The sequence below is a fragment of the Gasterosteus aculeatus genome, chromosome 4, assembly GCF_964276395.1.
Source record: "Gasterosteus aculeatus chromosome 4, fGasAcu3.hap1.1, whole genome shotgun sequence".
Taxonomy (NCBI): Eukaryota; Metazoa; Chordata; class Actinopteri; order Perciformes; family Gasterosteidae; genus Gasterosteus; species Gasterosteus aculeatus.
In genome coordinates, this window is record NC_135691.1 from 21777638 (window position 1) to 21805004 (window position 27367).

General features: G+C 43.0%; 1 protein-coding gene across 1 annotated transcript in view; it reads right to left on the reverse strand.

Annotated features, from left to right (window-relative positions):
- Positions 1 to 6: 6 nt before the first annotated feature.
- Positions 7 to 27367, reverse strand: part of zdhhc17 (zDHHC palmitoyltransferase 17) — a 78915-nt gene continuing 51554 nt past the window's right edge. The window contains exons 2-17 of the mRNA XM_078101081.1: positions 15858 to 15961; positions 14925 to 15047; positions 12651 to 12728; positions 11472 to 11616; positions 11208 to 11272; positions 10682 to 10844; positions 10442 to 10567; positions 8962 to 9104; positions 7946 to 8048; positions 4745 to 4867; positions 3952 to 4014; positions 3761 to 3854; positions 3528 to 3611; positions 3277 to 3434; positions 3102 to 3196; positions 7 to 2849 (exon numbers count right to left, since the gene is read on the reverse strand). Of these exons, the coding sequence (XP_077957207.1) occupies positions 2711 to 2849; positions 3102 to 3196; positions 3277 to 3434; positions 3528 to 3611; positions 3761 to 3854; positions 3952 to 4014; positions 4745 to 4867; positions 7946 to 8048; positions 8962 to 9104; positions 10442 to 10567; positions 10682 to 10844; positions 11208 to 11272; positions 11472 to 11616; positions 12651 to 12728; positions 14925 to 15047; positions 15858 to 15961 (1806 nt within the window). The 3' untranslated portion in view covers positions 7 to 2710. The remainder of the gene's footprint in view (positions 2850 to 3101; positions 3197 to 3276; positions 3435 to 3527; positions 3612 to 3760; positions 3855 to 3951; positions 4015 to 4744; positions 4868 to 7945; positions 8049 to 8961; positions 9105 to 10441; positions 10568 to 10681; positions 10845 to 11207; positions 11273 to 11471; positions 11617 to 12650; positions 12729 to 14924; positions 15048 to 15857; positions 15962 to 27367) is intronic.

Sequence of the window (27367 nt, forward strand, 5' to 3'; positions counted from 1 at the left end):
CACGTGTTCACATTTGACTATTTTATTATTAAAGCCATTAAAACTGAACCATGCCCATATGTCTACATCTGAAGCGGAGTTACAGTGATGTCTGGAGGTGGGCAGAGAGGCACTGGAGATGATTATGTGCTTTAACTTCTTTTGTTTTTTGTATCTATTTAATCATTCCGCATGGCGAGGGGGAGACAGAACAGACTTTTCAGGCTGCTGGAAGAACTTGTGAGGACTGATACGGCTTTGACTTCATGTCCTGGATGAGTTCTGCCCTGGAAAAACAACAAAACACCAGCCCTGTTCCTTAAAAAGGCAATATTAGAACACAAGCAGTTACTTACTGCTATGATATCAAGTCGCAACCTCTGACCTTTAACGCACACACGCAAGCCTGTGTGTTGTCTTTGCAGGGCAGAAATGAAAGTCAACCAACCACTGATGACGGTCGCCACCATCATTGAAATTTTGGAGGGGGGGCGACAGACGACGACATTGACATAATTGTTCCGGTCTGATGATGAAGATGCAAACACAAGGCCCAAAAGTTCTCGACGCCTTAATGTAATAGAACCTCCCCGCTACCCCTTCAACTATTGCATGATCGCATTTCAGCTTTTAAAAACAAAAAAAGTTGCCGCCTGTGTCTTTGCTTTACAATTTGTACATCCAGTGGTATAACAAACGATATAACACATAGAAATGAAGAAATCTAAAAAAAACAACTTTAGGATGACAACGGAGTCCACAAGCATGGAACATTCAAATATATTACACACTCGCACAGGAGAGCCTGACTATAAAATCTGGCTCCCTGATGAAAAATTCCACTAAACACACTGGATTTGAGAAATAAAACGGCTTTTAAAACAAATACCGATGATGAACGGAAAGCAGAAAAGTACTTGCAAATACTCAACATTCACTATATACAAACACATGGCTTGCCGGGCTGTCACCATGGGGACGACTACAGGGTCGGGTTGATGGGGGGGGGGGGGGGGGGGGGGCGTAAGAGCCCAGCTGTCCCGAGCATGGTACATGCAGTGGTTAGTCCTCGGCAGGGTAAAGTACGGGTACTCGGGGGTTAAAATGCCTATAGACAGCAGTGTGGGACATCACTAGACGCTACGCTCAAACACTTGCAGTAGAGTATCTTGGTCCTCTTTCCAGTCGGTTGGAAGCAATTGCCGCCCCAAACTCAGAAAAAGAAAAAGAAAGTCCAGGACCACCTTCAACTAACACTGAAAAAAAGGAAATAGTTAGAGAAAGATATTGTTTATGTACAGGTGAACATTCTTTACACTTGAGTCCATCCTGCTGCCGACTGCGCGGGGGGCCCAGACAGGAAGTGATGGGAGTTTGCCATGTCTGATGGGCCCCTCCTCCTCAGCTTCCTCTCTGTAAACAATGGAAGCGGGGGTTTGAAGCGTTGCTGCAGGGCCCATGTAGAGTAACAGCCCGAAAAACTAAAAACTAAAAAAAATCAGTGCAATGTTGTAGGCAGACAAAAGACAAACAAAACAAATAAGACTTTACAGCTTTCTTTGAGAGAAACGCACATGGAATAAACCGTCCTTGGAAACTCGCCCGTCCTTCCGCCACGTTCCCCTTTTATACTCCGCTGCTAATAAATACACTCGCTATAAAGAGTTGTATTGTGAAGTTCCCGAGCTTCCTTGTCAAACCGCATCAGGTACTTTTTAATCATTTATTCTCATAAAAACCTACTCAGCTAAAATGATGTGAGATGTAAAAATGGTGGCGCTAGCACATACTTACTTCATCTATAAATAGTTTTAAAATAAATATACCTGTATCACATTGTCTGTAGGAAATTCTCTGTCGACTCTACGGCGACCGCCGCTGGAGGAGTCACTCACCCCCGCCTGCGTCAACGGCGAGAGGCGGCCGCTTTCAGGCCGCAAAAAAACAAAACCGCTTAGGTTTTTCCTAAAACTCTGTCTCAGCTTCATCTCAACAGGCAAGAAGCCAGACTCCTGCAGCAGCTCCACCCCTTCCATAACTCAGACGAGTTCATCAGCTCGACTCATCACGGTGCAAAATCAAGACCTTAAAAAAAAAAAAAAAAAGACATTCCTTTCTATCGCTAATTTACTGGAAAAAAAACTCCCATCAGCCTCCCCGGCCACCAAAGTTCACTTTCACAGGAATAACATACCTCCGGAATAAATCAAAAAAACCTATAGGGACACCATAATTAAGGATTTAAGGGGTGGGTGGGTAGAGATACTGCAACGTTATGGGGCTGCTGTTTCTGCAGCGGAGTGTTTCCGGTTCAAACTGAAATGCTTTTATTTTGTAACTCCTGTGGTCCGTCAGCCCCTCTCCTCTCCTTTTGAGCCTGGCAGCATCGCACCGTCCAAAAGGGCTGAGGAGAAGAGACGAGGTGGAGGGGTGGGACGGCGGATGCTGTAGAATAGTTGTAGTAGTAGTAGTAGTAGTAATAAGAATAGCAGTAAAGGGGGCGGGGGGGAGGGGTGGGTGTGGTGTTTTCCCGTAACAGCATGCTAGTCCTGGCTGATTTTTTTGTTTTTCCAAGTCTTTTGATCGGTGTGAGAGAGATGGTCCAAAGAAAGCAAGCGCTCTGGAGAACAGCGTCGCTCTGATATGAACGCCGGCGCGCGGGGGGGACGGGGAGCGGAGGGTCTAAGCAACACTGGGCTCCCTCGGCCCACCTTCCCCTTTTCTTCCTCCTCTACACCAGCTGGTAGCCTGAGCCTGACGACTGGTCGTACTCTATTGTGTACTGCGTGGTCCAGTCCACCGCCACGGGCCGGATCAGACCGCAGCAGCGGATCTCGAAGAAATCAATGAGGTTTCTGATGCAGCCGTGGCTGCAGAGGGACGGAGAGAGGGAGGAAACGCAGTCAGCGGCATGGTAACGACTAAAGAGTACCATCTCATATCTCAGAACTACAGTTAGCATCATTCAAACACTACGCACTTACACCAGTTTAGCGTTACGCTCTTTTATGAAAGAAAGAAAAACAACCTGCAACCTGACTGCTGAAAGTTGGAGGTTCCTCTGACACACACTCACACACACACACCTCTGAGTAGTAAACACACAAGAGAAGATCACTCACTTGAAAGGGCTTTCGATGGACGTGGCGGTGACTTTAAAGTGCTTGTATCTCCGGGCATTCATCCTCTCGTTGGTGGTGATTCCCAAGGCAGCAATCTAAGAAGGTAAATATAGGTCAGCCATCTGTGCGTGGCTCTATGCGTGAGTATTACAAGATCTATTGTAAAGTTTCCCACCTGGTAGAGCTGACACATGATGAGCACGGCCACCCACATCAAGTGGAAGATGCTGTTGAGGAACATCCAGAACATCCAGGGAGAGCAGGAGGCGATCTGGGTCAGGTAGAGCCAGAAACCATCCTTGGCATAACTGGTGGCACAGTGGATCCTCCAGTCTGAGTGAGAGCAGAGCGAGGTGAGGGAGTTCGCAGAGACACGCATTGAGCACGGGGGAGAACGAGGGAAGGGGAGCGGGGTTTCCTACTCACAGGAAATGCAGCCATATATCATCCAGCAGATCATGCAGAGCAGGAAAAACAGGTAACCCATGAAGTAGCGGTGATTCCCACTTCCTGTTCAGGAGAAAGAAAAAAAAGACACATCATGTGCAGATCAAATGATTTACAGTCACTTGTAATTTTCCATTTGCACTCTGCAAGGGAGCTGATAAAACATTATGATAAAAAGCTACAAATCCCAGTCAGTGAATGCGTTGACGTACCAACACAGTTCCCCACCCAGGGACAGTGGTGGTCAAACTTGGCGATGCAGCGGTTGCACACGGCGCAGTGTTTGGACCTGATGGGCTTCCGTATCTATCAGGACAAAGTCGCAAAAGCGCAAAGCGCTTGTGTTATTGTTTCTGTTCTGCTCTGCATGTATGCTGATGTAACAGAGGAGTGTGATTTTTACCAAACAGGTGCTGCAGAAGATGCTCAGATCCAGGCTGCCTGTCTCTGCCAGCTCCACTATTGTCTGCAGGAAGGAAGAGAGAAACAAAAGCAGGATTTCTGAATTTATTTGCTGAAAGCGGACAGAGACAGGACAGAGTTCTAATTGGCACGGCAACAAAATAACAACCTTAGAGCCGAGAGATCCCACCAAACAAAAGCTACAATGGAAGTATTACAATTTAATACGATCATTAGGTTGGTTTCGGTTTTAAAGGCAAACATTCTTAACATAAAAGGGTTCGGACCTGAGCAGCAAAAAAAAAACATTTACAGCATTGCAAACATTAGATTACTGTGCAAATAAACTAAAATCAGAGGACAAGAGGTGGAAGGGGATGAATGGAAACCTTTGAGGCCTCTGATGCAGAGGCGAGTCCTGTCCTGTCCTGGACAATACTAGTTAAATATAGCTCTTCATCAATCACAGGGGCTGGTAGGAAGAGGAGGCCTCTGTTGTTCCTCATTAGTGTGATAATCAGCGACTTACACAGCTCGCTGATGTTAAAATGGTACGTGATGGGGGGCCTGTATTCCCTGCTCACGAATCAAGGCACGGTGTCGATGATTCCCCTGCGCTCATGCTTTCCTTCCCAAGCTTGCTTTAACATTCCTTTAATAATGCCCCCGCACTCACTTTTATACACTGAGAGGAGTAAAGTACGAATACAAAATCAAACAGCTAAGTTAGAGGCTGAAACAGCAGAAAGCATCATCACTGCGTAGTATGTCCACCGTGCTGCTGGTGTCTTTACCTTTTTCTTCTGCTCCTCTGACGCTTTGATGATTCCCGGGTCAGACTTCCAGGATTTACCAAAGTTGTAGAACAGAGCGACGGTGTTTATCAGGAAGGGCATGTGGACAGTGGCAAAAGGGAGATGTGCAGCGAAAGGTTAAGGAAGACAAAGATCTCCTTTGTAACGACAGGTTTTTACCACAATCATATCCTCTTTTTTTCTATGTCAACAAAACTGTGTCCTATTGCAGTGACTTTAATAGGAGTCGGCTTGTCCTGGGATGGTAACTCGACTAACTGACATGATCTGTGTCATTCAGCTCATCGGGACGTCCTTCCATGAATACACACGAGGGAGACCATGAACCATTCCTGAACTAGCAGCCCGCACACACGTTGCTACTCAGTGTGTTCACATGGAAGTGGACCTATACCGGTTCCCAAAGAGCACTTGTAAGCAGGTCCTTCGTGTCACCGAGTGGAGCCTGTCGATTATTTGTTGTAGAGTCACTCTGCAGCTGTTCGCCAGACAAAGCCCACATAAAAATGAAAACATAGAGGCCTCGACCCAATTTGCTAATGTGTGATTAAAAGTGAGAGTACTGAGAAACAAATCTTTGACTATGGAAGCAGGCTTTCACTTGTGTTCCATCCTGGTGTTTGGATTAGGTTCTTAAATTGAAACATCTGCGCTGTTGCTAGCACAAGTTTAATTTATACTGAAAGTATATACGCAAGCTTGTTAAATCTCACAGGATGTCACTGTGTGAGGAACCGTTTTTCTACTGCTGCCCCTAGATCCGTGCAGCTAGTGTTACTAAATATCTCCGTGGTTAGCCTGAAATGTAAACCTCAATCGCTCTTCCTGATCCATCAAATACTATTTATTTTTATATTATCTACAGCCAAACTCATCCTCCTTTACATTCAGGTTTGGCTGCGAAGAAGAGTTTCTCTTCTTCAAATGAATTGTAGGGCAATAATAAGCCACTTAAGTTGATAGTACACTCTTCGATTCAAACTGAACTCTTGGATTTGGATCGTCAAAACAGACCGTTTCAAACCAACCAACAAAGGCCAAATCGAGCATAGCAGACGATACTAAAGAACACAGAGCTCAGTTAGTTAGTCTGATGGACCACACGAAGCCATCGATCCTCACAAGTATCTCCATAGAGAAGTGGGTGTCGACTGGATTAGTAAAACCCTCTCAGGGCTCGTCACTGCTCACTCCTCTCTCTCCTCAAACGGGTTGGAATGCTTACTCAAGGAGAGACGGTGGTAACCTGCTCATAGCACCCATTCATCTTTTGAAAGGCCGAGAGGTGAGGTGTTTCTTTTTTACAATGTCCTCCTAGCAAGAGGGTCCCAGACGGATTGCTCAGTTTGGTACTGAAGACCCACAAAGACACACAGACATACTATTGTGAGATTAATGCTACATCAGTACAGTACAACACTCCAGGGTCACCTGCTGGAAATGCATTCAAGAGCAAAGTCCATTGAGGAGAATATGATCCGATTCCGTGAAAGGCACACAGCCCGCCCCCCCTTTGCACTGCATTTTGCTCATCATGAGCAATTGAAGGAAACGTTTCCACTCCCGTCTGACCAAATGATCAGGCCAGGACGATTTAAACCAGATGTTGGAGACCTTCAGCCGACAAGTCAAACATAAGGTTTATATCATCATCTTAGATCCAAGATCAGTAAACCAAGTGCAGATTCAAGAAATATTTAGAAAATGCAAAGGACCATGCGCTCCAATCCACTCTTTATGCTTTGTTTAATGTGAGGAGTTGGGTTAATCGAGATCAACAGCTGGCGGTCAAGTCCTATTACACAACTGCAGAGGAGGAGAAGATAGCATAATTAAATAAGTCCCAGTGAACGCTCAAACAATTGAAACCAAAGTCAGTGGAGTCTCCTCACCTCCCCAAACTGATCTGATCTTTCCATCCGCTACTTCTGCTTCAGTGGACCTTGTACGTCACCATTTATTCTCCATCGGTTTTTATTAGATCTTTTGTCCACCTCAGCCAAGGTGAATATATTTTTGTATTGTGATATTTGGACTTTTTAACTGCCAGCGTTTCCACCAATTTATGTTCACTTTGAATTTGAAAGAAAACTTCACCAGTGCATAAAAAATGTCTCTCTTTAAAACACGCTCCAGACCATCCAGTCCCAAAATGCTCCTGATTTTAATAAAACATTTGCATAGATACATGCGATTATAAATACATAACTCATTTATATGCACAGAGGCAACAAGAAGCCTCTGTCCAACAGAGAAAGCGAGCGATGGCGAGAGAGCCAACAGTTGAAAAGGCTGCAGGAGGAAAGTGAACCTCGCTGAGCTGTCGGGAACATGATTTAAATAAAAACCCACCATTACTGGAAAGAGATATATGGCAGATAGAACAAAGGCTAAATGACTACTGCGATAGCTGGAGGCATAACGAGAAAAGGCACTTTTCAAAAGGAAACGTCTCCGGACAAGAAAGCGCAGCTTGTATTGAGTGTAGGAACAAGCATTTACTAGACTGCAGGCTCAAACGGAGCCTCACCAACGCTCTTTGAGGCTCAGGGCACATGTGAAGACCCGGCATGGGGGGCAGGTCAGGAACATGTCAGTCTGTGGTACATTTCCTTCCATCAATTCTATCTGTAGACACTCCACACTAAACATCTCCAGCGGCATTTAGAGGAACAGACAACACAACGGTTTTCTTTGACAATAACCTCAGGTCAAAGTCATGCTACCCTCTTCCCATCAGCGCAGCAGAGAGGCAGAAAACTAAATGCCCTCCACAAAGGAGAACCGGGCTAAAGTCAACCTACAGGCATCACAGGCAGCAGGGAAAACATGTAAACTACCACTTCATATTTCATTGACACCTTGTGTGCAATTTCACAAACTGCCCTACAAATGAATAAAAGCTCAATAAATAGCCCGTTAACCAGCATGTGACACAAGTGAGAGGCTATGAGTTGACGTTTGTTTTCCAGACGGTGCTACAGGTCTGGAAGCATTGGAACTTCATTTACTCGGACTGTTACATTTCTGCAGTCATTATTCTAAGCTAACCCGCCGCTGACCGCTGTGTACAGATCATTCTGCTCATATAACTTACAGCCAGATAAAGCAATGTTCCCAAAAGGTCGTGAGAAAAGCAAAGGCTGATCTTCTTCTTCTCATCTTAAGACGGAAAAGGATATCGTTCCAGAACCAGTAGAACCAGGTAGCGTACATCCAGAACTTGGTGGCCAGATAGATTCCCAGAGGGAGAGCGCTGTGCATGGAGTGGTCGAAGAAAGCCCTGCACAGAAAGAGAAGGGGGGTTGGGGGGAGGGGGGTCATCAGCAGGGTTCTCTTTATCTGTTCTGAGTTTTGCCAGTCACATTTCTGTTTAATTACAACTGATTTCTGTAGTTTAGGGAATTGTCCTTTAAAGGGCATTAGTCCCACTGCACTGCTCAGCTCGTGTGTTTAATATACCATGGCCCCCCTGCAGATGTGAACCAGCACGCTGTGGCACATATGGACAAATGCAAGCTGGGTCTTAGATGGGAATCCTGCAGATAGCAGCAAAAATAAACGCAACCATAACCTGCAGCTGGACTCACAGCCACCATTGTTTGTTCAACAAGTAGGTATTACAAGAATGTCAGTAAAGAGAAATAAACACACTGCGTAATGTGTGTTATTTTAGTCTCAGAGCAAACAATAGTGAGGACAACAAACAACACTGGCAGGACCAGGTGGCAGCGGTAATGGGGCTTAAGTAGGGGGAGCAATGTATGTGTGTGTGTTTGTTTAAGAGACTATTTGTTTACAAACGGCATGGAATGTTGGAAATGACATACACAATATGTGCATGTGCAGTTTATGTGTCTATCCAGTGGTGTTTTATCAAAACCAGATGTAGTATGCTGTATGTGTGAGGTGTCAGTACATTGGGTCTAGTATAGTCCCCTGGAAGAATTGAAGAGGTCGCCTGTGACCTTAATTCCTTGATAATCTGCCATGACTGCTGTTTGACAAAAAACATCCAGAGCAATTACACAACAGTTGTGACAAGACGAGTCCAGTGTGGATTGTTTGTGTGATTTGGGCAATACGAAAAATGTTTTTGATAGATTAGTTATTTAATGCACAGACATGAAATCCCCTGGTAACACTATGCGAGTGTACTGGTGTGTCATGTGGGTCTTTGGTGGCCGGAGACGTACTTTGAGAGGCACTGCACGGTGACCCAGACGCCGGCGTACATGAGGCCCTTAACCAGCCACGAGTCAATGTCCAGGTCAGCGATGAAACCAACCAGCCAGATGACCAGGAAGGGGGTTGCCAGCATCACCTTCTGCCTGAACTCCTGCAGGAAAAGGAGAGGAAGATAGAAGAAGCAGCAGGAAGGTAGGAGGCATAGGAAGAAAAAAGATGGAGTAAAAGGTGGAATGGGGGAAAAACCAGGTGGGAGACAGAGAATTAGTACGAAACCTGGACGCCGGAGATTAGACAAAAATGGATAATACAGATGCGATTTTTACAAGCAGGAATGAGCCCCCATTGAACTTGGGAGGGGGGGTGGGGGGGGGGGGGGGTACAAAGAGCTTCGTAAAAGTAAAAATATTTCTATGATTCATAGGGTAATGAATCATGAGCTATCTACCTACTGGCTGATCACCAACACTGCTGCACTCATTTCCAACGGTTTCTATTTTAAGGGAGAGTGCCAACAGCAGTTTGAAATATTAGATATATTATTATTTATTAGAGAAATCTGACTGAAATATTCATGATTCAAAGAGTTTCATGGTAAAAAAAGAAGCAAATTAAGTGTTTATAAATAATCAAACATTACATCTTTTTTATAGCTATTTGTATAACAATATTTGTGTCTCAGCCGTGGAGAAAAGTCAAGAGAAAACCAAAGAAGTTAGAGGTATTCTACAAATCTAGTTACAGCCTTTAAAGCTCTACTCACCAGGGCCACTGAAGGGGAGGAAAAGCTCAGCTGGGCATCAATTCTAGTCAGGTTTTTCAACACTAACTAGTCTTATTCTAAAAGTTACCTTCTTCAACTAGTAAAATCCCAGCAGACAAGTGGAAAGACAACACACGTTAACGGTTTTTAGTAGAAGCAACACGTTTATGCATGCACAATCTTCAATATTTGAGCAAACAAAATCTGCAAAGAAACATTCAGAGACAAAAACAAACCAGCTACAGATGTTTGTGTGTTTTACGCCGCCGGGTTTAAAGTTCAATGTATGAGAAGAATATTTATCTGGACGCATGTCAATGAATGAACTGTAGTGACTGGAGGCTATAAAAATTGTTCCTGTATTTTCCAGTAGTTGTAATATCAGACACAGCTTGTCTGACTGTCTGATCGGGGGGCAGTTCTAGACTACAAGGTAGTCCCAATCCCAGACACGCTGTGAGGCCGTCCCCTGGTTCAGTGTGGACAGGCTGAGCAATCCATCTGGACTGAGACAGAAGCTGGCCATCAAACGAACACACACAAATGTGTGTGCGTGTGTCTTCACAGCGAAGATTAGATGTTCACGTGACCTGAATGAAAGCATTGTGTCTACTCGTTCCAATTTTGAGACCACAATAAATATTGCTTGACTGTTGTACACCATAAAACGCCTGTCCCGTCCCGTTTGTGTTGGAATGTGTTTGAGCGCGTGTCTGAATGTGTACCTTGTCCATCTTCAGTCTTTTTAGGTAGGATGGGCTGTCGTAGCCTTTGGCTTGCCGCGCTTCCTGTAAGTGATTGATCATCCAAACGTTCTTCCTTTGCTTGGCGAGATCTAGGGGTGTTTCGCCCTAAAAACAAACCGCACAAGAATGCTCTTTACAAATCCACCATCCCCAAAAGTCTGAATGAACTGAACAAATAGGGCCGTACGGGTGCACCGAGACAGTGGTTTGGGCCGCTACCTTGATGTTCTGTGCGTCGACGTTAGCGTTGGCGTCCAGCAGCAGGCTGATGACTGTGGTGTTGCCGGCCAGCACGGCCCAGTGCAGCGCTGTATTCTTGTGATATTTGTCGCCCAGGTTGACGGACACATTGAAAGTCAGTAGCAGCCGGGTGGGATCCACACTGTCACACAAGGGAGGAAAATTGAGTCAAACAAAGAGGCTCGTCACAAGCAATAAATGGAGAGATATTCTGTTGAATATCAAACATGACAAAAAAACATCTAGTTCAAGCATAAGCTATTTTTTTAGCCTACAGCAGCAGTTCAATTGCCCCAAAAACATCAATATCATTAGAAAATGCTCCATTGAAACTTGTGTGGATCGGATTTAATTTCCTACAATATTATTTGCAGTCTGTCTAATGGATGTCGACTCATTTATGCATGAGGAAGCTGCGCGTGTGGCGGCAGTCAGCAGATACATGAAGCTTGAAATGAATTAACGAACTGTAGCAGCAACACTCTCAAATAACACATGTACACACCTGTGCGTCCTGTAAGCCGCCCACATCAGAGGAGTCATGCCGTTCTGATCCATCATGTCCACATCCTGACAGAGGAAAGATGCAATCCAAAAACCCCAACGACCCGAATTATTAGTGGGCGTTGGAAAAGACAAGCACGAGGGCTCCCTCTACTGGAGAGCACTCCACTCCCTCTACAAGTATAGCTGCTGCTGGGAAATGTATAAGTATTCTAGCAATACGCCAACTTCCTGACGAATGAGCTGCCGCGTTGACGTTACCCACCTGTCCTTTGGCGATGAGATAGGCCACGATGGAGGTGTGGCCAAACTGTGCGGCCAGATGGCCGCAGCTGCAGCCCTCGCCGTCGATCAACGAGGGGTCGGCGCCGTACTTCATGAGCTGCACCACCATGGACAGATGGCCTTGTCTGGGAGGAGATCGAAAAGAGCGCAAAACAAAGGACACGTCTTATTGCGACAACTCACCACTCAAAGAGTAACATGTTTCAAATGAACAGTAGTGTTTCGTTTGATCTTTACTGGAGGTGTTTTATGTCTTTAGGCAGGTGAATGCTTTGTAGTCTGGTAAAACCAGCCAGTGACACACAGGAACAAATAACTCTTTTTCCAGAGGTCTGGTGTGAAGAAGGTCATAGACATTTTTACTTCATCACACATTTAGATGCTGAATGGAGGACCGGCCTAAACTCAACAGCCCACAGATCAGGGCCTCATTCACTCCTATTAAGCAGTCATATTTGCACATGAAATTATGGAGCAACATGTGCTGCTGCGACAGCGACAGACTCCCTGTCGGCTTTCATCATCTGATGTTTGTCTCAGCTGTTTAGCGAGTGATTTGTTATTTGCCTATACTGCATATGGTATTCAAAATGTATTTTTATAACAAATTCCCTCTCTCTCTGCAAAGTAAACCTCTCCCTGGAGCAATAAAGACGGGAATAAATGTAATGTCGAAGATTTATCTCATGTGAGAGTTTTGTTCTATGACTTAGGCGATAGGCTGAGGGGCTTTTAAAGGTCAATGTCAGGTGGGGGCCGGGTTGTGGGGAGCTGGTTCGAGACACATATTCTGTGTGTGTGTGTTTGTGTGTGTCATTCAATAATTCAGGATGAGGAGTGAAGCCCCACTGGCTGCTTAGAAGAGAAACCTGTCCCTGTTAAACCACTCAGTGAGAATTACAAAACGGAATCAGAGTCCTAAAGGTGTGTTCAATGGAGGGATTTAGGAATGAGAAATCTCTTCTTTGAAGCAGACAATAGAAAACAACTCTAAATGCCCTAGTGACAACAATCGGGAAGCAAACAAAAGTGTTTCCTAGAATTAGATTTCTGTTATGACAATTTGTGAAATTGAATAAAGGCTTTGTGAAATCCAATATGTCCACCAAATGGCACATGTGTTGTTTGCAGGGTGTGTATGTGTGTGTGTGTGTGTGACCTGGTGGCCCAGTGCAGAGGTGTGGAGTTGAGGTCTCCTCCCAGCTGGTCCACTATGGCTCCCTTGGTTATGTAGTACCTGCACACACAAACACAATAGTCAGGTTGAACTTCAAACAGCATCCATTCACCAGACAATCTCATTTTGATAAGCGAATCAAGGTGTGGGCAGCACTAATGGTAAAAGAAAAAAACACAATTCAACGGGACTGCCAAAATGCTGGGACCCAGAGCCCACACAAAGAGTGGACAGTATTCAGCAGTCAGGGCTGTAGTGGAGGGTAAACGCACGTAAATGCCGTTTACGCACCTCTGGAATTTTGGAAATAGCGTTTACGCACCTCAAAGTTCCCTGCGCCTTGTATTCTTCCGTTGGAATAATCCGAAATAAACTTGGTGTAATTTTAAAACAGCTAAGACTACGTTTCCTATTGTTGAACATATAAACAGCGTAGTCTGAATCATGTTCATCTGCGCTGTATTACGGTCTGTGAGCATCCAATCAGTGCCTTGCGGCTGCAGCAGCGTCACCAATCAGGATCCAGGAAGCACATACACGCTGTGGATCAGCCCAGTGGTCCCCAACCTTACCTCACGGACCGGTTTCATGTCAGACAATATATTTCGCGGACCAGTCGAGAAGGTCCGACGGGGGGGGGGGGGGTAGGTAGTCGTTGCGGGGGGAGTGGGGGGTAGTAGTCGCGCGCTCTGTGTTCGCTGGTCGTGCACGGTAAAAGAAAAACGCCTGGTGACGCGTAGATTAGAAAACAAGTCAGTTCTCAGTGTAAAAAAAACAACATGCTGTATAGGCTATTTATGATGACATAGGTAGTACATGAGTGTTCCTTTAACTTATGTTGTCAGTGTAATTGACAGGCTGCTAAACTGGTTAACTCTTAAATTCAACATATATTTTTTCAGGCAGTGAGAGGACAGGCAATGATGCAGAGAGCACAGGGAGAGGAGAAACACCAGGTCGAATAGAGAGAGGAGAAGCACAGAGGAGCCATGAACCCCAGAACGCGTGTTCTGGGGTTCATGGCTCCTCTGTGCAAGGCAGGACCTGACATGGAGAACAAGGAGGCCCTCTGGGCACTACTGTGAAAAGGAGACTCCGTATGTACATAGTTCTTAATCTGCAATTGTGTTGTTATGTTGTGTTGACATACTTTTCTTCACTGTTTTCTTAAATTTAATAAACTACTAACACATGTATTCATTGTCATTGATTGTATATGACTTTTACTGATAACATAATGCAATATAGCCAGGACAGCCTCACAGAGTCGCGACGCTTTGTGTTGCGTTGCTTCGCATCGAGGTCTGTATGATCACAAAATTCTGAGTTTACCCACCTCTAATTTTACCACTACAGCACTGAGCACAGTCAAAAACAGTTCTGCAAAATTAAATGGAAAGTGGAGAACTCATGTAAAGCTGATAAAGGATTTATCCGTTTTATGCAATGGTACATTGAATATATGTTTAGGTTGTGGGTCGTATAAAGACATGGTAACTAACTAATTAGTAACACTAATTATAACTCTTGAATTGTTGTATCACCTGTTTTAAACAGTAATTAGAGAAAAGGAGTTGCTGGAGAGGGTCGAACACTATCAGCAGTATTTGGAGAACATGTACGACTGCAACCTCAGCCTGCATATTGCTAAGGATGCATTAAACCTGAAGTCACCGAGTGACCTGAATACAGCGGGGTAAAATCTCAGTGTGTGTTTAGAAACAGGATCTGCCTTTGCATTGGGGGAGCATCGGTTTTGGTGCGATGCGGTAGGGTGGGAGAAAATACGAAAAGGCGGTTAACCCGGGGGCTTCTACCGCCGTCAGGGCGACGCGCTCCGTGGATGCAGCGAGAGGCGGGTCGTCTCGGTCCTGCTACCAATCGGCCGGCCCGGGGGGAACTTGCCCTGTGCATGGCCCTCCGGGCAGAACAGGCGGACCCGCAGTCCGGAGACAGTAGCTCCCAGCTTAAAAAACTTGCTGGGATGGTTGTGTTTTAGGTGAGATTTTAGTTGTTGCCACTGTTCTTAAACAAAGTCGACGGCTTGTCCCCATTTGGACTTGTTTATCTGAGGCTGTGCGATTGGCAAACATTTTCATTTATATGTAAATTTTAATACAATGTATCACAGCACCAAAGATGACGGCGCTCATTTTCATATATTGTGCGATAAGTCAATATATTGATTTACGCAACAGGCCTATCAACAACCATCTATGGCCCCAACAACTTGGTACAAAATGGGACTGGACTCACTTGACCAGATCTATCCTGTTGTTGATGGCGGCCCAGTGAAGGAGCGTTACGTTTTCTTTGTCTGGCTGCCGGACATCGAAGCCCGCCTCCACCAGCTCCCTGCAGCGCTCAAAGATGCCGTACCTGAGGAAGAGGAATTAAAGGGATCTCATCTCAAACACAGACAGATATTCCAGACCTCAAAAGCAGACGAACCATATCTGTTGGTGTCTCGTGTAGCATCTTGCGCAGAGCTTCTGTTGTCTAAATAGGACATATTTCTCTACCTCCCCACATTCTGTCCTCACTCACTACTTTAGCATATGCAGATTAATGCTGGCGGCGTTTAGTCTACATGTTGCAGTGAAACATCTGTCCCGAATAAACCATTTCAACTAAAGACACATTTAAAAGGAAAATAAAAAATATTTTCTGCACAACTGGGCGGCTATGATCAACTTGTCTGAGACAGACAGTCGCGTGATAAAAACTCCTGAAAAATATCGTTAATAGATGTGTGCACTCCAGGCTGCCCCATGTTCCATGTCGAAGTGTCCCTGAGCAAGACACCTAACCCCTAATTGCTCCCTGGGCAAAAATGTGAAAAAAGCCATGGGTTTAAAGTGTAATGTAAGTCGCTTTGGATAAAAGCGTCTGCTAAATGACCTGTAATGTAATGTAATTTAATGCACTCAAATGTTGTGTATATAGCTTCCATTTGTTCAAATTTTGGTAACAATAAATTAACAAAGGAACTCCTTCTGAGGATACATTGTGAATTTGAGACACAATTCTATCACAATTCTAATTTATTTGTTTCCCAGTTTGGATTTATAATAAAGAAAGTTACATTCTTAACGAGACCCTCGCTCAGACTGAGAATAACAACAATGGTGAAACCAAACATCCCAATCTGACCACATGGCCCTGAGAGCACCGATCTGATCCACTCACTGTGTGGCTTTGACAATGTCCCAAGTGCTGTAGTCGTCCACATGGTTCTTACGGCTGACAGGCTCAGTGTAGCCGTGGTTGTAATGACTCTGCGGTTTGATTTCCTAAAAAGGAGGAAACAAATAGGTTGTTACGGTTGTGCTGCTTTATTAGAGGATGAACATGATGTTGGAACACAAACAAATGCCCTTGCTTTGCACGTGAACTGCGGTTGTAGGTATGTGTATTATAAACATGTCTTCTGATTGATATCAGATACAGGTTTACATTTTGAAAAATATGTCCTTTATGAAGAAACATTTTTGGCTTGTCAATAGTGTTGTTTTTTTAAATGTATGGATTTGTGAAAGCCCCAATAACAGGGGGGGTTCTGGTCTGAACTTCAAGGTTTTGACGTTAAATACATTTTTAGAATGTTAGTAAAAAATGTCAACACTGGGTTGCTAAACTGGAAAGTGTCTGTAGGGCCTTCAGATCTCCAGACCCTGTATCCCTTGAGGACATTTTTGCTTGGCTGTGTCCAACAAATAAGACTAAATCAGTGGCTGTTCCCACCGCAGCACATTCTGTAGAGGAACACATGACACGCTGGGTGGAGCTGCAGTGATATATGATGTCACCATAGACTTGAACTATAAACAACGATAAGACATCAAACAACAAAACTGGAGGGAGAGTCAAGGCGCCGTCAGCGAAGCTAACCTGCACACACACACTTCCTCCTGAGGGCGACATGTAAACAGAGCATTCACACTGTCACAGCTTCAAACAGGTGGGTGTGTTGTATGTGTACAACGCAGGCTGTACGCAATATGGACGTGGTGTCCGTGACCTCACCCATAGGTTTCTGAATAGCCGCCGTTAAGCTCAGGGTGGGGAGATCGCCGCCATAGCCTCACTGTCACTGAAAGCGGTCTTTTATATGCAGAAGTTGACATAAACCAGATGGTTGGGTCCTACAGAAACCCCCTGCCTGTACTGGGGTCAGCAGCCCGGGATGGTATAGCTCTAGAAACCAATGCAGTTTTTGTAGCAGGTCATTTCCAACATGGCGGCCCACTTGTTGACCAGCCTCGAGTCGATATTTGAATTTTAAAAGTGCGAGACATGGCTGCTTGGTGTGAACATGAGTAGTGACTTGTCAACAGTTAGGATTGTTTTTTTATCACGGCAGTGATTCAATCAAATTAGCTATAATTTATGTTATTAGTTCTACCTGGGATGTTTCTGCCAATATGAGTCAGAATGTCTGCGAGAGATGTGTGTGAACTGGATTCATCTGGACACCATAAAGAAACTAAAGCGCCATGACGGGCCAGGAGCCTCACAATTTTAGTCATCAGAAAAATAACATTATGGCACAAGATGGACAAGCCTGATTGAACTACTACGTCCTCGCTTTGGGACAACACTTTCATTCCATGGTCGTGGTATTAGAAGAGTGAAATAGCGGCTTTGGGCCTGAAACAGAAGGGTTTATATCTAAATGTGTCACACAGCTGTGGCGGCTGTGCAACTCGCATTCAATTAGTCCCCATAGCAACGTCAGGGAAACCGTGATCAGCCTTCCTCGCCCATAGACAAGGGCCGAGTGTGGTAGAGACAGAGCGACCACGTTGCCCTTTTGCCATTCTGATTTTGTGGAAGAACTGTAATGAACTTTGCAACATGTTGTGCCACGTGTGGACATACACACCGCAATCAGCAAAAGGCGGCTAAAGTAAAACTATACACTCGCCCGAACACGTAAAATAAAGAAAACCAGTTAGATTCTCCATTCTCTTTTCTCGTGCTATGACTAGCGTGGGGAGTAGGAGAGTGAAGGTGGGGGCGTGAAGGCGATATTTAATCCGTCAAAGCTGTCCGGAGGCGTTTCTACTTTTCACAGCCAAGTTTTAGTAACTTGCGAATCCATAAGATCTGTTTCAACTACGCCATGTGCAATTCAGGCTAGATTGGCTGCCAGAGAAAAGTGAGAGTAACTTAACAGGAAATATCTTATCTCCATCTGGATTTTCAATTGAGCTGCAACGAATGTGTTTCGACGGACCGGATGAAGACGTCCTGGATAGAAACCCTCTGACAGCAGCCATTTATTCACCTTCCTCATCTCAACCTGGGGGATGACCTTCGACCCCTTCCCAGTTACAGCAGCACCAACCCCTCTGTTCATTTCTTCCAGCCATTTAAAAAGCTGACCTTTGGAACTTTTTGGATGTGTATTTCTCCTGACAAGGGATGGACCCATCTGCCAATAGCTGGGCTTTGGGTATTGGCCAATAGCTGGTACTGATCCAAAATCAGTGCGCTCATCAGTAGCTGGTAATCTTGAGTGTGAGCTGGAGCCATGAAGAAGTCCCAACAGGAAACAGCAGCTACTTAGCAGCCTAGAGACGTTGTTCATCGCTACATGTTAGCACATATATACACACACTGGTATAATCTACTTTATTATGCTGTGGCTCCATACCATCACCCAACTATAGGCAAGCTCATCACCTCCGCGAATGGTTAAATTGCAACGACTTGCATTGCAAACAATTTGCCTTCACGGAAGACAAATAATGTGCTGGAGCAGAGGGTTCAGGGCCTCGTGCACAACATCTCAAGCCAAGATCACCTCCAAGAGTCAAGTGGAAAATGGGTGGAGGAGAACAATTCCTTGACTGAAGGCAACATATATCTGGAACAACAGAAGCCTAGAGAGGGTAAAAAGACGAGTGCTGAACAGTAAAAGCCCCAAAATCAGATTCCAATTCCAACCTCGAGAGAAGAATATGAAAATGGGGCACAACTGATCTTACGATATCAAAGCTTAGATGGTCACGTGTCAAGGTCAAGTGTGGCAATGTCAGTGTGTTCAGGTCAGACTGCACGATTACAAGAAAACCAAATTTAAACAGTCAAAAATATACATATTATTGAAAAAGACAATTCCTGTCTTATTAATACAATTGCACTGTGGGGGGGTTTTGCCTCTTAATTGCACAGCTGCCTCCGGGTGATGCGTAAAACAAGTAGACAGGCAGCAGTGATGTAATCCTGAATACATTTCATGTCACTCTCATTTCCATGCTAACCATTGATTTTAGGTTGAGTCTTATCTGTTCAGTGAGGCAGCAGTCCCGGCTTTTGTTGATGCGACATATGGCAAACGCTCCTTTGAAGGTGCGGGTCACGTATCTTTTTTTCCCAAAATGTGTGTTCATCGGTGTACTGTAGGATGTAGTGGTCATAGCAACAGTAAAATACGGATGGCAAATTTCTTATTGGCAATTAACATCCAAAATCAGAGAAAAAAGATAAAGACAAAAATGATAATAATATTTTCGCACTGCAACAACTACATTGCTTTTTTCTTCTTGCGGCCTGTGGCCGTAGCTCAAAATCAAATTTGATCGTAAATGGGAAACTAATTCAATAGTCAAGGCCTAGTTTACGTCCGGGGATCATGGGGAATTGGAGGGGGGACATTTGTTTTATGAGGGAAATAATGTGAACGCACTAAGGAAACAGAATGGACGATTTCCAATTTGTAAAGTATCAAATCAAGTGCTTGAGCGCTTCTTTATTTGCCTTTAATGCCGTTAACACTCATTTGCGTTTTTAAATGGGAAATTTGTCCCTTACGTTCCGAGAGAGAGAGAGAGAGAGGAGAAATGTTTGCATTTGACATGCTGAACTGATTTCTGAGCATGCAGCTTGACTTCTGATGCTCCAAATTCAGGTGCCTCGTGCGTTCAGCCCAACTATTCCCCCCACAATCTACCCAATGACCCAGATTCACAGCAGCAACTTGCTGAAAACAGAGGCAACTTTAAGCCAAGCAAGCATAGGCAGAACAAACCCAATCTACGAAGACGCTACCACTATCTGACACATTCTTTCAGTACGACAGGCATATGTCGTGCCATGGCAGACGATTTACCCCTTGACAGATTGGAGGGAAATAAACGTGGGATCTTGGGCAGTGGAAGTCAGTCAGTCAGACTGAGGAGAATCCGTCAAAATACAATATGTTGCATGACGTTCCTGTTTATTTAATGTGAACAGTCAGGTCTCCCCTTGGTGTTTTACAGTGCTTAGGTGCTATGAGGCTGTTGGACAACGGGGAGAAGACAACCAGCTCTGGACTTGAATTCTGACAGATTACTGGCATTTAATTTGCTCTCATTTTTTGCATGACGGGAACATTGTATAAATGACAGAACCCCCGTTTTCAAACACCTCCCACACACTGCAATGGCACGGACATTTCTGATTTTAGAAAAGATAAATTGAACATCAGCATTCTGTACATTTACCATTCAAACAAATGCAGTCAAACAACAGGCCAGAACAAACTAGAAAAGGCATTTCCTGCTGAAAATGCGTTGGAATGCAAAAAGCTGAAAGCTGCACTGAATATTTGAAAATAGCTGAAAATACAGAAAGTTGAAGGGAATTTGAATACATTTGCTGAAATGACAGATATTTGAAAAGCTGAAATGAATTTGAAATTGCTGAAAATACAGAAATGGGAGAAGCTGAAAGGAATTTCAATAGATTTGCTGAAAAAGCAGAAATGAAAACAGCTGAAATAAATTTGAAATATTGCAAAAAAATACAGAAATGAATATTAAAAAATTGCTGTTGATAGAGGCATAAGAATAGCTGAAATTATTTTAAAGAACTGCTGAAAATACAGGAAGTGGGGAAGCTGAATTTCAATAGATTTTCTAAAAACAGAAGTTGCAGGAGCTTAAATTTGTTTAAAATTGTTTGTAGTAATATTAGTAGTAGTATTAGTTATAATTGTGGTGTTAGTAGTACTAGCAGTATAAGCAGTAATGGTAGGTTTAGTATCAATAGCAGTAGAAACAGCTGGAATATTATTAGCCATAGTAGTATTTGTAATAACATTAGTAGTAGTTGTAGTATTAATAGCAGTAGAAATACTAGTAGTATGGTAGTAGAAGTATCAGTTGTAGTTCTACTAGAAGTACTAGTAATATTCGTAGTGGTTATAGTAGTATTTGAAAGAGCAATGCGTATTTCAACGAAACCGCTTCATGGTTAAGGTACAGATAATCATTGAGGCTTTTAGTTTGTAATGATGGAATTGGGTGAGGGGGGGTTGGGAGACAGAATGTTTGTTATTCAAACTAAGAAGTTTTTAATTAATAGGCCTCATCACAAACATTACAGTAAAAATTCCCTCCATGGGGCTTTTATTTTGAAATTATTGGATTGGGTGGGGTGGGGGGGTGTAGATAGAGGGAGGGAGGGTGAGAGGGTGAGGAATGGAGGGGTGGTGAGGAAGAGATAGAGGGAGAGAGAGAGGAGGAGAAATAGACAGACATACTGACTGAGAGTGATTAACAGTGAGAAGAGGTCAGGGTGGAGGGGGGAGGGGGGGCGAGTGTCTTTATCATATTGGTCTGTTGACAGAAAGCATAGCTGCGTCATGTGACTCCACTAATCAGGTCACAAGGAGCAGCTGTGAGCCACAGACAGATCCTGCAGCGTGTGAGTGCTCGTAACCACGACAACGCCGCACCTGTGCGGCTGCAAAAGGGAGAGACATGGCAGCAAGTTACACAGAATCCACACCTCAAACAAATGGGAACCAGCGCAAAACTATAACAGCTATCTAAAAAATACGGCGTTTGTATGAGACCCAAGACTCTACCGAACGCGTGGATGTGCTTTTTATGTCTGTCCGGTAATAAATACGGCTCCTATGGCCGTTTACAAAACGTGTACCTTGTGGATTTTTGTGAGAAATATGTCGGCAGATTTGTATTGGAGCCTATGGGGCTTTTGGCAGAGGTTGTGTCACTCAAACACTCCTTGCGCCAAAACTAAAAAACTCTGGGATTCCATGAACACATTAATCCAATCAGCACAACCATACCCTCATTAATCTGAAGAAATGAAGCATCTAGAGTGTATACTTTGGCTGCAAGGACAGAAGTTCCATACTTTTTTAACCAGATTTCTGCGCTGCCCCACACTCTAGCCCGCGAGGTCCCCCTCTAGCAGACGCAATACACACTCATGTAAAAGTCAGAAACGGAGCGAAGAACTAGTGAAACATAATCAGTGATTATGAAAAAAGTACAATAGATATCCACAAGCAGTTTTTTTCATAAAATAGTTGAGACCTGTGTCAACATTTGAAAGTTTAAATGGTGTCTGTAGCTGAAAGATTGGCGGAGCTGAAATATCTGAAAGTTGAAGAAGTTGAAGAAGTTTAAGGAGGATTTGAAAACAATCTCCATTTGAAAACCATGTTAAAATATTAATGATTATTGATTTATATAAATTCAAGCTTAAGAGGTAGAAAGCTGAAAAGTCATAGCCCCCAAGCCAGAAAGAAGCTGAACATTTTAATATTTGAATGGTTTTAATAGCTGAAAGTATGAAGGAGTTGAAAGGTGCGGCGGAAGAAATAGAGGAACTAGAAAATGCATTTCCTGCTGAAAATGCGTTGGAATGCAAAAAGCTGAAAGCTGAAATGAACTTTTTAAAATAGCTGAAAATACAGAAAGTTGAAGGGAATTTGAATACATTTGCTGAAATTATAGATATTAGAAAAGCTGAAATGAATTTGAAATTGCTGAAAATACAGAAATGGGAGAAGCTGAAAGGAATTTCAATAGATTTGCTGAAAAAGCAGAAATGAAAACAGCTGAAATAAATTTGAAATATTGCAAAAAAATACAGAAATGAATAGTGAAAAATTGCTGTTGATAGAGGCATAAGAATAGCTGAAATTATTTTAAAGAACTGCTGAAAATACAGGAAGTGGGGAAGCTGAATTTCAATAGATTTTCTAAAAACAGAAGTTGCAGGAGCTTAAATTTGTTTAAAATTGTTTGTAGTAATATTAGTAGTAGTATTAGTTATAATTGTGGTATTAGTAGTACTAGCAGTAATAGTAGGTTTAGTATCAATAGCAGTAGAAACAGCTGTAATACTATTAGCCATAGTCGTATTTGTAATAACATTAGTAGTAGTTGTAGTATTAATAGCAGTAGAAATACTAGTAGTATGGTAGTAGAAGTATCAGTTGTAGTACTAGAAGTACGAGTAATATTCGTAGTGGGAGACAGAATGTTTGTTATTCAAACTAAGAAGTTTTTAATTAATAGGCCTCATCACAAACATTACAGTAAAAATTCCCTCCATGTGGCTTTTATTTTGAAATGATTGGATTGGGTGGGTTGGGGGGGTGTAGATAGAGGGAGGGAGGGTGAGAGGGTGAGGAAGGGAGGGGTGGTGAGGAAGAGATAGAGGGAGAGAGAGAGGAGGAGAAATAGACAGACATACTGACTGACTGAGTGATTAACAGTAAGAAGAGGTCAGGGTGGAGGGGGGAGGGGGGAGGGGGGGCGAGTGTCTTTATCATATTGGTCTGTTGACAGAAAGCATAGCTGCGTCATGTGACTCCACTAATCACGTCATTGGAGCAGCTGTGAGTCACACACAGAGATACTGCAGCGTGTTTACGAGTAACCACGGCAACGGCGCACCTATTGGATTGGGTGGGGTGGGGGGGTGTAGATAGAGGGAGGGAGGGTGAGAGGGTGAGGAAGGGAATGGTGGTGAGGAAGAGAGGGAGAGGGGAGGAGAATTAGACTGACTGACTGACTGACAGTGATTAACAGTAAGTAGAGGTCAGGGTGGAGGGGGGAGGGGGGGCGAGTGTCTTTATCATATTGGTCTGTTGACAGAAAGCATAGCTGCGTCATGTGACTCCACTAATCAGGTCACAAGGAGCAGCTGTGAGCCACAGACAGATCCTGCAGCGTGTGAGTGCTCGTAACCACGACAACGACGCACCTGTGCGGCTGCAAAAGTGCAGACACAGGACAGCGAGTTACACAGAATCCACACCTCAAACAAATGAGAACCAGCTCAAAACTATAACAGCTATCTAAAAAATACGGCGTTTGTATGAGACCCAAGACTCTACCGAACGCGTGGATGTGTTTTTATGTCTGTCCGGTAATGAATACGGCTCCTATGGCCGTTGACAGAACGTGTACCTTGTGGATTTTTGTGAGAAATATGTCGGCAGATTTGTATTGGAGCCTATGGGGCTTTTGGCAGAGGTTGTGTCACTCAAACACTCCTTGCGCCAAAACTAAAAAACTCTGGGATTCCATGAACACATTAATCCAATCAGCACAACCATACCCTCATTAATCTGAAGAAATGAAGCCTCTAGAGTGTATACTTTGGCTGCAAGGACAGAAGTTCCATATTTTTTTAACCAGATTCCTGCGATGCCCCACACTCTAGCCGTCGAGCTCTCCACTGTAGCAGACGCAATACACACTCATGTAAAAGTCAGAAACGGAGCGAAAAACTAGTGAAACATAATCAGTGATTATGAAAAAAGTACAATAGATATCCACAAGCAGTTTTTTTCATAAAATAGTTTAGACCTGTGTCAACATTTGAAAGTTTAAATGGTGTCTGTAGCTGAAAGATTTGCGAAGCTGAAAAATCTGAAAGTTGAAGAAGTTTAGGAGGATTTGAAAGCAAACTCCATTTGAAAACCATGTTAAAATATTAATGATTATTGATTTATATAAATTCAAGCATAAGAGGTAGAAAGCTGAAAAGTCATAGCCCTCAAGCCAGAAAGGAGCTGAACATTTTAATATTTGAACGGTTTTAATAGCTGAAAGTGTGAAGGAGTTGAAAGGTGCCGCGGAAGAAATAGAAGATGAAGAATAAAGATTCGAAGAACAATACTTGGAATGCATCTCAATGCATTCCAACAATAAGTCGGAATAAAGATTAGAAGAACAATACTTGGAATGCTTAAAGCATTCCAACTAATAAGGTGGTGCTACAGCATCCTGAGCTTTAGACAAGGTGCAAGCAGTTAATGTCTTCTACATAAAAGGGTAGACAATATCACCTACAGTGTCTCTTTGATCTACAATCTGAGTTGATTGAATATTTAAAGCTCTACCTGCAAAACAGAGCTAAATTGCATAAAAACGTGTATTAAACGTCAGTTAAAAATAAGCAGCTACCTTTCTCAAAATGTGTTTTTGTATTTGTATGCAATCTCACGCACTTGCTCCACCTCTTACACTGAAACCAACAATACTCGCCTAAGTTTGTATGAGTTCTTGCGTTACTTTCCAATCAGGTCAATCAGGTCGGGGTAACAAATCAAAGATAGTAATTACTTTTCTAATAATTAGGAGTTCTATCTTTATTAAACCTAAACTGAAAATGTCCAGGAGAGAGCTTAAATTTGATATAAAAACGTAAAAGAAATAAGGCTTTATCCTAAACTAGAAAAGGCATTTCCTGCTGAAAATGCGTTGGAATGCAAAAAGCTGAAAGCTGCACTGAATATTTGAAAATAGCTGAAAATACAGAAAGTTGAAGGGAATTTGAATACATTTGCTGAAAAGCTGAAATGAATTTGAAATTGCTGAAAATACAGAAATGGGAGAAGCTGAAAGGAATCAATAGATTTGCTGAAAAAGCAGAAATGAAAACAGCTGAAATAAATTTGAAATATTGCAAAAAATACAGAAATGAATATTAAAAAATTGCTGTTGATAGAGGCATAAGAATAGCTGAAATTATTTTAAAGAACTGCTGAAAATACAGGAAGTGGGGAAGCTGAATTTCAATAGATTTTCTAAAAACAGAAGTTGCAGGAGCTTAAATTTGTTTAAAATTGTTTGTAGTAATATTAGTAGTAGTATTAGTTATAATTGTGGTATTAGTAGTACTAGCAGTATAAGCAGTAATAGTAGGTTTAGTATCAATAGCAGTAGAAACAGCTGGAATACTATTAGCCATAGTAGTATTTCTTAATAACATTAGTAGTAGTTGTAGTATTAATAGCAGTAGAAATACTAGTAGTATGGTAGTAGAAGTATCAGTTGTAGTACTAGAAGTACGAGTAATATTCGTAGTGGGAGACAGAATGTTTGTTATTCACACTTAAAAGTTTTTAATTAATAGGCCTCATCACAGACATTACAGTAAAAATTCCCTCCATGGGGCTTTTATTTTGAAATTATTGGATTGGGTGGGGTGGGGGGGAGTAGATAGAGGGAGGGAGGGTGAGAGGGTGAGGAAGGGAGGGGTGGTGAGGAAGAGATAGAGGGAGAGAGAGAGAGAGGAGAAATAGACAGACATACTGACTGAGAGTGATTAACAGTGAGCAGAGGTCAGGGTGGAGGGGGGAGGGGGGGGCGAGTGTCTTTATCATATTGGTCTGTTGACAGAAAGCATAGCTGCGTCATGTGACTCCACTAATCAGGTCATAGGAGCAGCTGTGAGTCACAGACAGATCCTGCAGCGTGTGAGTGCTCGTAACCACGACAACGGCGCACCTGTGATCATTAACGATCTACTGCAAAAGACAGAGACATGGCAGCAAGTTACACAGAATCCACACCTCAAACAAATGGGAACCAGCGCAAAACTATAACAGCTATCTAAAAAATACGGCGTTTGTATGAGACCCAAGACTCTACCGAACGCGTGAATGTGTTTTTATGTCTGTCCGGTAATAAATACGGCTCCTATGGCCGTTGACAAAACGTGTACCTTGTGGATTTTTGTGAGAAATATGTCGGCAGATTTGTATTGGAGCCTATGGGGCTTTTGGCAGAGGTTGTGTCACTCAAACACACCTTGCGCCAAAACTAAATAACTCTGGGATTCCATGAACACATTAATCCAATCAGCACAACCATACCCTCATTAATCTGAAGAAATGAAGCCTCTAGAGTGTATACTTTGGCTGCAAGGACAAAAGTTCCATATTTTTTTAACCAGATTCCTGCGATGCCCCACACTCTAGCCTCGAGCTCTCCACTCTAGCAGACGCAATACACACTCATGTAAAAGTCAGAAACGGAGCGAAGAACTAGTGAAACATAATCAGTGATTATGAAAAAAGTACAATAGATATCAAGAAGCAGTTTTTTTCATAAAATAGTTGAGACTTGTGTCAACATTTGAGAGTTGAAATGGTGTCTGTAGCTGAAAGATTGGCGAAGCTGAAAAATCTGAAAGTTGAAGAAGTTGAAGAGGATTTGAAAAGCAAACTCCATTTGAAAACCATGTTAAAATATTAATGATTATTGATTTATATAAATTCAAGCATAAGAGGTAGAAAGCTGAAAAGTCATAGCCCTCAAGCCAGAAAGGAGCTGAACATTTTAATATTTGAACGGTTTTAATAGCTGAAAGTGTGAAGGAGTTGAAAGGTGGCGCGGAAGAAATAGAAGAAGTTGAAGATGAAGAAATAAAGATTCGAAGAACAATACTTGGAATGCATCGTTAATGCATTCCAACAATTATAACTAGAAAAGGCATTTCCTGCTGAAAATGCGTTGGAATGCAAAAAGCTGAAAGCTGCACTGAATATTTAAAAATAGCTGAAAATACAGAAAGTTGAAGGGAAGTTGAATACATTTGCTGAATATTTAAAAATAGCTGAAAATACAGAAAGTTGAAGGGAATTTGAGTACATT